Source organism: Echinops telfairi, unplaced genomic scaffold (genome assembly GCF_000313985.2).
Source record: "Echinops telfairi isolate 266 unplaced genomic scaffold, ASM31398v2 ScPeMD7_3;HRSCAF=10, whole genome shotgun sequence".
Taxonomy (NCBI): domain Eukaryota; kingdom Metazoa; phylum Chordata; class Mammalia; order Afrosoricida; family Tenrecidae; genus Echinops; species Echinops telfairi.
In genome coordinates this window covers 14,090,263-14,102,357 of record NW_022103899.1, presented here as the reverse complement: position 1 = coordinate 14,102,357, position 12,095 = coordinate 14,090,263, and the positions used below count along the sequence as shown (strand labels likewise).

General features: G+C 38.4%; 1 protein-coding gene across 9 annotated transcripts in view; it reads right to left on the bottom strand.

Moving 5' to 3' along the window:
• The window catches only part of GULP1 (GULP PTB domain containing engulfment adaptor 1), a 210,103-nt gene that overhangs the window by 65,907 nt on the left and 132,101 nt on the right, over nt 1-12,095 (bottom strand). For all 9 annotated transcript variants that reach the window (XM_045295179.1, XM_045295183.1, XM_045295178.1 and 6 more), the window contains one exon: nt 1,516-1,587. In XM_045295179.1, coding sequence (XP_045151114.1) covers nt 1,516-1,587 — 72 coding nt within the window. The remainder of the gene's footprint in view (nt 1-1,515; nt 1,588-12,095) is intronic.

The following is a 12,095-nucleotide window of genomic DNA, read 5'->3' as shown; positions in this document are numbered from 1 at the left end:
AACATCATTTCTCAAAACATTTTCTCTCCATTTAAACCCCCGACATTAGGTCCTCATTTTTCCCCTCCCTCCCCGCTCCCCCCTCCCACATGAGCACTTCCTATGCATAAAAAGCACCTAATAATGACAAATGCCATAGTTCAGTTTGTTTTTTAACTTGTTGTTTAATGTATTGTGAATTGGGTAGGCTTTTTATTCCTACCCAATTTTAGGATTGCCAGTTTTGTATTCAACAATATAAGCAACTTATCAAACTCCCCAATGGCTTGCCTGCCCACCCTCTCCTTGATTTCTCATTGCCCTCCTGTGGAGGACTGGCGTCCTTCCCCCCACGTTGTTCTCATCTGTCTGACCCCCGTCCAGTGCTTCACCTCTTCTCCCTGGCCTTCACCCAACCATTAAAGTCTGTTTCTTTTGTTGTGAAAACCTTTGTCTTGTTCTTTTAGAAAACTTTCTGATTGAAGTACAGTTAAATTATTCCAGGTTTATAATATTTTGAATATGCTGAAATCGAATGCTATTATAAATGTTGCTTATAAACTATAAGGCTTTTTAGATCCGTGATGCTTAAAAATATGGGCCAAATAAGGGCAAATTTAAATATGAATAAAGGAAAGAGATGGTAGACTAGTCTACCCCTTCCCTGGTGGTAGGGATTTCATGAAGGACCCATTTTACATACCTAATTAAGATTATGGAGCTCTGGTGGTGTAGTGGTTACACAATGGGTTGCGATCCATATGGCCAGCAGTTCAAAACCACCAGCAGCTCTGAGAGAGTAAGACTGGGCTTTCCACTCCTGCAAACAGTTACAGCTTCAGAAGCCTACAGGGGGTCACTATGAGTCAGCCTTGAAGCCAGGCCCTCCCTGTCCCATCCTCACAATCAATGCTATGCATGAAACCACTGTTACAGCTTCTATGTCAATATATTATGCTGAGGGTCTTCTTTTTAAGTGACTTTCTACTTAAACAAGCATGATGTCTTATGATGGGGACTGGCCTCACCTCAAAATACGTCCAGAGTACAAGTCGTACTATCTTTATATCTACGGTGCATTCTGTTTGTACTTCTTCCAAGAGATTCATTCATTCTTCTGGAAGTTCATGGTACTTTCAATATTCTTCACCAATACCATAATTCAAATGGATCAAATTTCCCCTGTTCTTCCTTGTTCGGTTTCCCTCTTTCAAATGCATATAAGGTGACTGAAAATACCCTGACTTGGGTCAGACACATCTTAGACCCCAAAATGACAACCTTGCTCCTTAACTCACTTCAAAGAGCAGATCTAACACCTGTGCAGCAGATTCCTTTTTATAGCAGTCCTATAGCTTCTGAGACTGGGCATCTGTATGGGAGCAGAGAGACTCACCTTCTTCCAAGCAGTGGCTGCTGGGTTTACATCACTGACTTTGCAGTTAGCAGTCCTATGCCTAAGCCACATCACCGCCTAGCAGGACGTCCTTGGGTCAGATTAATACACTAGACAGCTGCTCAGAGGGCACGTCCTACCTTTAGTTTCCGCACAGCATCTCTCACAACTTCTGTTCCTTTGGGCTGCTCCACTTCTGTACTGCCAAGAAACTGATATTTGTGCATTTGTTAGTCACAAAACTACACAATTGTGTATCACTAAATCATTTGAAACTTAAGATATCATAGCATAGTTTAATAGTCATATAAGCTGAAATAGTAATAAAACAGAAAAGTTAGTAGCATTATTTTTAAATGATATAAGAATGACCACATGATCAGATAAAACTCATACTTAAACATTTTTTGAGCCTTCCACTTTTCCTCAGTATCTTACAGATTTTTACTGAAAAGAAAATTAAAGTTACTTTATGAAGCCTAAACCCTAAAGAAAAGTCAATCTTAGATGTAAAAATTTATAAAATTCACATTTAAAATTTATTATCTACATGTTCAAAGTTTCAAAGTGCCTTTTCTTTGTTAAAATACTTGGTCTTCGATAGCACATTTAAATACAATTTGAAATGGTTTAATATTGATTAAATTTCAAATCAATATATTTGGTTTATTCATAATACTCTCATAACATGAAAAAAATTTTAAGACAAAGCTTTTTTTAAATCATTTTATTGGGGGCTCGTATAACTGTTATCACAATCCATCCATCCATTGTGTCAAGCACATTTGTACACTTGTTTCCATCATTTTCAAAACATTTCCTTTCTACTTGAGCTCTTGGTATCAGCTCCTTTTTAACCCCCTCCCTTTCCCACCATCCCTCCCTCTCTCATGAACTCTAGATAATTTATAATTTATTATTTTTTCATGTCTTACACTGACTGATGTCTCCCACTTTCCTGTTGTCCGTCTCCCAGGGAGGGGGTTACATGTAGATCATTGTGATCAGTTCTCCCTTTCTCCCCGACTTTCTCCTTCCCCTCCTGGTATTGCTCCTCTCATTATTGGTCCTGAGGAGTTTATCTGTCCTGAATTCCTTGTGTTTCCAGCTCTGAGCTGTACCCATGTATATGCTCCAGTCTAGCTGGATTTGTAAGGTAGAATTGGGGTAATGACAGTAGGGAGGAGGAAGCAGTAAAGAACTAGAGGAAAGTTGTATGTTTTAAAGGTGCTATACTGCACCCTGACTGGCTCATCTCCTCCTCGTGACCCATTGGTAAGGGAATGTCCAATTGCCTACAGATGGGCAGTGGGTCTCCAATCTGCACTCCCCCTCATTCACAGTGATATGATTTTTTTGTTCAGGGTCTTTGATGGCTCTTACTCGATCCTATTAACACGTCATGATCACACACACAGGCTGGTGTGCTTAAGACAAACCTTTTTTCAACATCTAATATAAACCACCTAGCAAATCTAACGGCAATACAGATTAAAAATGAATTAAAATACGAATACAATTTTATTAAGCTTTGCATCATCCCAGCATGTAGTCTCTGAGGTCTCTCAGTTAAAACCTGACAAATCTCAATGTGGAAACCCCACTAAGTGAACTGGACTCCATCATTCACTTACCTGTAACAGATTTAAGGAACTGACATACTCCCTGAGAAGGATAAAATGCCCTAGAGCAGTGGTTCTCAACCTTCCTCATGCTGTGACGCTTTCATAGTCCCTCATGTTGTGGTGACCCCCCCTCCAGCGATAAAATTATTTTAGTTGCTACTTCATAACTGTAATTTTGCTACTGTTATGAATTGTGAAAGGGTTGTTAGACCCCCCAAAGGGGACATGACCCACGGGTTGAGAACTGCTGCATGTGAGGACTGTATGGAATGGGTAGTCATTGGACTTTAGTTTCAGGGTGGGCAAATGCATGGTGGCCCGGGACTACCATATACTTATTATTTTAAAATGCTCTCCTGTTTTTTTTAAGATGTAAAATCTGGTATGCATAATTCTGCCTGTGTTAATCAGTGTTATTGAAATTTTACCCTATCATAAACCACAATTGTTTATTTAAATAGTGTCTTTAAGAGTATAATCTGCGTAAGTCAACAATTCATGTATTGCAGTCTGAAGCTGGACCATACCTATAACTGGCCTATTATATAATTTCCTTTTCTTAACAGTGTTAAATGATGTAAATTGCATTCGTTAAATTATTGACACTATTGGCTAAATTATTGACACTATTACTAGATATCTTATGCCACAAGTGGGTGATTTATAATGTTCTTTATCATAAAATGATAATGATGTCTCTAAAATTAAGCAGAGAACTATATAAACTATAGATATATAAATGGATTTGGGGCTCATCCTTAATTCTAGCCCCAACCTAAGAACAGTAAGTTCTTTGTGGTAAATTGAGGCCCTGGGTGAGAATGTAATGCAACTAAATCCTCTACTCACAATTACAGACCTGAAAAGCCAACTCCAGTGGGGGAAGACCCTCACAGTTATAAGATATAAGGAAATCTTAATACACATCCTCCTGACAGAATAGTCCCTCCAATAACCCCCCCATAAAGGAATTGTCATAAAAGAGCTACCATAAAGGATGTCTCCTACCTGCATGTGGCTACACACTGTGTCTGAAGGTTACCTGTAGATAAGAGCAATCAGATTCTATAACCTGACCCATTGTAAAATGTAGCAAACTCTGTCACTTGTTGATAGGGATCTTAGATTACACTCCTGGGGAGGGCTCAAGGGCTTCTGACTAAGGTCAACTAGCACTAGGTCAAGATGATGATTCACCTCATTGCTTGTTTATTATGTGATCCACTTATAATACCCATTGACTAGGTAAAATGCTTTCTGTGTGACCTTTATGCCTTTTGAAAGATCTGTAAGCCCCATTTTATATACCCATTGGAAAGTGCATTCACCCTCTTGGTCCTGACATTGGGACAAGGGGCCCCTGTGTCCCACTGCCTGTCTTTGTTGTTTGCCACAATCACAAAGTCACACCCAAGGACCCATTGAAGGTAGGGAGGGGGGTGGCAGTACCCTCAACCCATATCTAAGAACTTAAATAATAAAATCCAAATCCAAAGGAGGACACAGTAAGGGAGCTTACACTGTGAACAACCTATTTGCAGAAGGCTATGGATGACAAGAGAAGCCACAGACTAGTTTGCGGGGATTATGCCTGCTCTGAATCCCCTCTGACCAATTGTCCTGCTATCAGACAGAGACTACTGTACAGTCAATTATGGCAGATGTAATTAGGTTAAAATGCAATGACTTATTAGATGATCTCCTCTTTGACCCATTTTAAATTTTTAAAATTTTCTGCTTTCTTTTCGATTGAGGCTTTTCTGTTTTGTTTAGTCATCATTGTTGGTTCTTAGTTTGTTGGTTTGTATTTTAGCTTACTGTTTGTGTTTCATATGATTTTCTATATATGAAATCCAGGTTAAGTAAATCGATACAGACAGTAACTGGATTGATAACTGCCTAGGGGCATGGCAGGGAGGGGAATATGAGGAACTAACAACTATCAGTAGGAGAAGAAAATGTCCTGAAATTGTGGTGATGATTGCACATATCTTAATATGAATGGATGATTAAATCATACAATATGGGAAATACATGCCAAAAAATTTTTTTTAAAAAGATAAAACAACAACAAAACTGAAAGGTCCACTGTCTCAACAATAACAAAAAGCTTAAGATCTCAATACATTGTAATAAAATCTATACCCAGCAGAGAGCTAATCCCTCCTAAACATGAGTCTAATATCGTGAAATGTTCAAGATCACAATATTTTATTCCATAAAAATTTCTGTAGAGAGAATAATAATATTCATGGTATATGGGGAATAATCATTATTACATGAAGTATATGTAATTTCTCCAAATAATTTTTCTTCCTTCTCATGCTGTCTATTATAACTACAGTGTCATGAATTCACTGATCTACATATATATGTAAATATGTGTGTATGAATACTTCAAAAACTTTGTGAAAAAAATACATTATCTTTTATTTCCACTTTTCCATAAACTGTATGGAAGCCCTTTCTTCAACATATACTTGCACTGAGAAACATGCATGTTTTTTACATCAAATTATGTAGAATCTTCTGCATGTATCAATTCACAAAATAGGAAAAATAGTAAACTCATGACATTAAAAAAAAATCAATTGTTATTTTTCCTTCTATTTGATGGTGGCAAGTGGTTTTCAACAACTAAACAAATGCAAAAATGCAGATTCCTGGGCCGAACAAATCAGAATTATTAGGGTTTTTGCTGATAGGTGCTGTGCAGCCCATTCTGACTCGTGAGGACTCTGTGTGCAGATGAATTTCTTTATAGCTTTCAAGGTTGTGACCTTTTCAAAGCAGCTTGTCTTTCACATTGCCTTTGGGTGGGTTTGAACCATCAACCTTTCTCTAGTGGGTTTGAACTATCAACCTTTCTGCAGTGGTTCTCAACCTTCCTAATGCTGCGAGCCCTTTAATACAGTTCCTCGTGTTGTGGTGACTCCCCAATAATAAAATTATTTTCGTTGCCACTTCATAATTGTCATTTTGCTACTGTTATGAATCGGGCGACCCCAGTGAAAGGGTTGTTCGACCCACAAAGGGGTCACGACCCACAGGTTGAGACTGCTGCTCTCGTGGTTGATCTCTTGGGAATTTTATTTTTTAAATAGCCATAAAGTCTACAGAACAGAATTATAAAATAGCAACAGGCCATGAGGATGCTGAAAGACAAAAAGGCGAGTGGAACATAGAGGAGATAACTATAGACTCTCTTTTTGATGAGCTCGAGCAGGGGAGAGTAAGTGACTTCAGCTTTACAGGGTCCGTAGGAACAACAGTTCTCCACCCCCGACCCCATACTCCACACTAACAAGCCACTACAATGGGGCACAACGCTAATATCAGTGACTTCAAGCTGTTGTTTGGTCAACTTTAAAAAAGAGACCAAAGTGAATGGAGATTCTATTAGCTTAAAAGAAAATGAAAATCAACTGCAAAGATGTGTGATGCTACAATGACCTGACATGAATGGGCTGCCACATTTCTTCTGTTTTACACATGTGATTTTCAACTTAGTTTGCATAATAGTACATGAGAAGTTTTAAACTTACGTTAATGCCTTTGAGTCTGATTTAAAAGGCCTGGGGCTAAGTCCAGATACTTCAACATTTTAAAACCTTTCAGGTTATTTTAATGGGCAACCAGGTTGAAAAACACTGTTTATGATCATCCAGGAAGGATAAAGGTTTCAAGTGACTGGAAGGTAATAAAACAAAAACTGTTTAATTCTGAATAAATCTCTATTCTCAACTTGTTTAGATTTATTATATCACTGAGAGCTTCACCATTGGTAAATGATGCTTTACCGGTGAGTAGAGTGCAATGAATTATTTCTTGTGGCTCTTCTAGAAATCTCTCACTGCCATCCAGTGAATTCTGACTGGTGACCCTATAGCACAGAGCAGAACTGACCCTGTGGATTTCTGAGACTGTAACTCTTTATGGCAGTAGAAAGCCTTATTTTCTTCCAGAGGAGCAGATGATAATTTTGAACTGCTAACCTCACAGTTAGCAGCCCAATGCATAACCTACTATGCGACTTGAAACTCTCACCAAATCATTTGGTGGGACCATGTACATATAGAGTGTATGGGACTCTAGCGAAGGTATGGGCCAATTCTGTCATTGTACTAGGTTTAGAACGAGCCACTCCAGAAATGGGAACAGTGCGTCTCACTACAATAAAGAAGAGCCATATCTCAGGCATATATTTGGCTGTACATTCAACCTTTTCAATCCAGGAGACAGAGGCCTGTCAACCAGAGATGTAGTAATGAAGTGGTGGCGGCAGGAGCAGGAGCACGAAGAGTCAGAGTACAAGATAGAGCGACAGGCTTCTTTGACCAAGGAGCTAGTCAAATGGAATACCACTGCGCAGGAGGCTTCTTTTGGGAAATGGTGCTCTATGCATTTAATAGGGGAATCGTGTTTGCAGACCCATGGAACTACAGCGGAGCACCTTCTAGCTAAGGCTTATGGCAGAGTGGAGTGAAATGCCTTTTGGGCATTTACTGACAGCACTAAAAGAGCTTAGTAATAGTTCTCAATCAGGGCAGAGGCCAAGACACTAGGTGGCTGAGAGGCCTAAGATAAAAAAGAGGCATGCCTGCAGACACAGCTAAGAAAAGTCTGTCTTTCCTGGGTGGTGCAGTGGTTAAGCATTGGGCTATTAACTACAAAGTCAGCTGTTGAAAACCACAAGCTTCTCTGAGGGAGATAGGGCTTTTGATTCCTGTAAACAGTCTCCGAAACTCAAAGGCAGCTCTACCCTGCTCTATAGGGTTACAATGAGGCATCAACTCAACAGTTATGAGTGTCATTTTGGCCTAAAGAATGACATCCTGAGCATTTCTGATCACAAATTATAACCTGTTAACTTCTCTACAAACCCTATTACTGCATTATTTGTGAGTTCTAAGTTGCTACTGCAATGGATTATCAAACTCGGCAGAGAAGTAGAAAGCGCTGTGAGAGGGATGGTTGGAATCAATATTGCTAAAGAAGGTTGGCAAGTAGGGGCATGTGAGACTTCTACCTCGTAAGAATCGCCAGGGGCTGATTCTGATGGTGACTCTCCTTCTTCTCCCTTATGAAGTCAGAAGAGGTTAGACACTATCCCCATACTATTTTTATAGGAAGTTATCCTGGACTAGAAGATTCTTTATTGGAAAGAGTTTCTCGAACTAGAAAAGATCTTATGTGGCAATAATGGAAGGTCATGATTACTGGAATATATTTGAGAGAATATTCATACTTAGGAAGAAATGCCATGGGTCTTAAGTATTATACACAAGTATTATACATAATTATTATACCCCTATGAGAAAATTATGGAAGAACTCCAAGTATATTCTAAATAAGTCAAATCCTAAGGAACTTTTAAATTGTTTCTTATACATTGGCTTAAATTAAACCATTCATGTATTAGAATATAGGAAGAAGCCATAAATGATAAAATCTAAGCTACAATCTTAAACTGCAGTTCTTTTCTTAACCTAATTCCTTTTTAGGTAACAGTAGATGACCTACAAGGAAATGATTTTCAATGGATTGCAGACAATTTCTGTAATAGAGGCTCCCCATCCTCCCCTCTACAGAGCATTCTGGTTGCACTTCTTCCAAGACAGCTTTGCTGGTTCCTCTGGAATCCCACAGTACGTTCAATACTCTTTACCAGCGCCGTAGCTCGGGCGCATCAATTCTTCCCCAGTCTTCCTGACTCAACATTCGACCTTCACACACGAGACAATTGAAAATACCACGGCTTGGTTAAGGCACACCACATCTTCCAAATAACAGCCTTGCTTCTCAACACTCTAAAGCGGTCTTATACAGATTTTCCCAATGCAATGTACCATTCGATCTCTTGACAGTTGCTTCCCTGAGCCTTGATTGTGTATCCAAGCAAGAAAATCCTTGATAGCATCCATCTTTTCTCCATTTATCATGATTTTGCCTATTGGTCCAGTTACAAGGATTTTGATTTTCATTAAATTGATATATCACCCATAACGAAGTCTGAATCCTTGATCTTTATCAGCAAGCACTTCCAGTTTTCCCCACTTTCAGCAAGTAAGGTTGTATCATCTGCACATCACAGGGTGCTCACAATCTGGCACCATGTTCTTCTCCATACGATCCCGTTTCTCTGATTGTTTGCGCAGCATACAGATTGAATAAGTATGTTGAGAGGACACCATCCTAACACACACCTTTCCTGATCTTAAATCATGCAGCATTCCCTTTTCTGTTCACACAACTGCCTCTAGATCCATGTACATGTTCTAAATGAGCACAATGAAGTGTTCTCGAATCCCCATTCTTCTCAGTTTGCTATGATCCACAGTGTCAAATGTCTTTGCATAGTTAATGAAACACAAGTAACAGCTTTCTGGTCTTCTCTTCTTTTAGTCAAGAGCCATCTGACGGATATCTGCAATGATATTCTTTTTTCTATGTCCTCCTCTGAATCGGGCCTGAGTGCCTGGCAGTTCCCTGTCAGTGTACTGCTTAAACTGCTGTTGGATGATCTTCAACAAAAGTTTGTTCTATATTTGAGCATTTTTTGAGTCATCTTTCTTTAATGGATGCAAATATGGATCTCTTCCAGTCAGGTGGCAGATACAAATATGGATCTCTTCCAGTCAGGTGGCCACGTAGCTGCCTTCTGAATTTTATAGTATCGATGAACGAGTGTGTCCTGTGCTTCACCAGTTTATGGAGACATTTCAATTGATGTTCCTTGAAGCTTGTTTTGGGTGAATGCTTTTAGTACAACTAGAACTTCTTCAGTGCCATTGATTTTTGCTCATATGCTACTTCTTGAGATGGTGGAATATTGACTAGTTCTTTTAGGTACAAAGCTATAGACTGTAACTATTTATGAGAGTAGAAAGCCCAGGCTTTTCCCCACGGAGCAGCTGGTGGTTTTGCACTGCCAACCATGGATCGTAGCCCAACCCAAAGTAACCACTACACCTCCAGGGCTTCTATATACATATATACATACAATGTTCACATACACTGTTCCATTCACAAAAACCCCTCTTAACCCAGTACAGGTTCTGTATGAACACAATGAAGTGTTCTGGAAATCCTATTCTTCTTAAGGCTGTTCATCATTTTTTATATGGTCCACACAGCCTAATGCTTTTGCACAGTGAAACACAAGTGTATGTATGTGTATGCATGTCTACATACACACACGTATATATATACCCATGTGTGCATATATACACACATACTTGCACAGACAAATATTTATGTGTGTGTACATCTTTATATATGTAGGCATATATATATAATTATTAAGCATTGAGTAAATATAACTCTTTTGGTATTCTCACCTTTAAGTCTTAGCTCCTCCCTGTGGTAGAAAAAAATTGCAATTAGAGAGATACACATGTTCTGCTGGAGCTGATTTAGAGCTTTAGTGGCGTGAAGCTGTTTTTCAGATTCATGCAGTTATACAAACCTCCACCAGATGGCAGAGAAAATTAAACTTCACCTGTGGTTAGCATGGGTGAAGGTGGAAGAGTTTTTATTTAGGGAGCATTGAGTATATTTTATTAGTGGTAGAACAATTTGGAGAGGGATATCAATAATGATTGTACTACACAAAGTATAACAAATAACACTGAATTATACATGTAGAAATTGTTGATTTGACGAATGTTTTGTTGTTTATATCTGCCAAAATTGGGGGGGGGGGGGACTAAATGAATAAGAATGAGTACAAGGAAGAAGAAAATGTCCTAAAATTGATTGTGGTAAAGATCATACAAATCTTCTTTTTGTACGATTGAAGTATTGAATTGTATATGTGGATGAAGTTCCAATAAAACTTTAAAAATATATATATATATATGAAATATGTAAAAAATAAGCATATAAAATATAAAGTATTTCCCTGTCAGGTAAGCAGTGGACTGCTAATGCAAGATCAGCGGTTCCAACCCAGCAGCCGCTTCACAGAATAAAGACGAGGAGAGCTGTCCTTGTCAGACTCACTGTCTGCGAAACGATAGAGCATCACTCAGAACTGACTCCGTGACAGTGAGCGCTGAATAAAGAGTTAAACGTTAGTAATTACTCATCTTAAAAAAAGTATAATTTTACTTTTTATAAGTCAAATGTGCCACCACACAGAATGAATTTTCCACATATTTTTTTACAAAATAAAGTGTTCTTCATAAATAATCAATGAGAGTATTTGACAAATACAGGCAACATTTCTGTTTCTACTCAGCTAACTCCACATCATTCCACACACATGTCTAATCCAGTCCTCTCTGTTGCACCCCCGTTGAGTACTTATTGCTCAGGCAGCCTTGCTAAGGACAGGTATGTAGGGATTGCAATCTGATTGATGAAAACTACAATGCCATCAAAGCAAAAACGAAAATCCTTAAAGACTTCTTAAATTAAAACATCTGGATTGTTCCTTCCTGCTGGATAACATGGCTGTTTCTTTTTTAGGACGTGTTTCCTTTCCAGTAGAGAGCAGTATTGGACACCACATGGGTCGGTTTATAACATCTGCTTTGTTTGCGCCCTCAGTTGCTTTGGAATCGGCCTACAATTAGTGAAGGTTTAACAAAACACAGGGGAATGATTAAAATAAGTCACATAAGTGTTAGTAAATGTAACAGATTGTAAAATTTCACAGGAGTAGCTAATTAATAAAAGAAATATATGGAATATACATTATAGTTATGTTAAATTAAATATAAGCCAATATTGTATAGGTGACAGTTTCTCAACATAATTATTTTTCAATCTTATGGGAATATTATAGACTTATTTTATCACCACACCTTTATATAACAAATTTATCGGTGGCACTGTGCTCAAATGGATGGTTTAATTTTATGGTAAAAAATAAATGGGTATGACTCTATCTTTGTAAACAACATTGTAAAGTCATGACAAGCTTAAGTTTTTTTGTTTTGTTTTTTGTAGTTTCTTTTTTTTTTAAAACATTTTATTAGGGGCTCATACAACTTTATCACAATCCATACGCACATCAATTGTGTAAAGCGCATTTGTACATTCATTGCCCTCATCATTCTCAAAACATTTCCTCTCCACTTTAGCCCCCC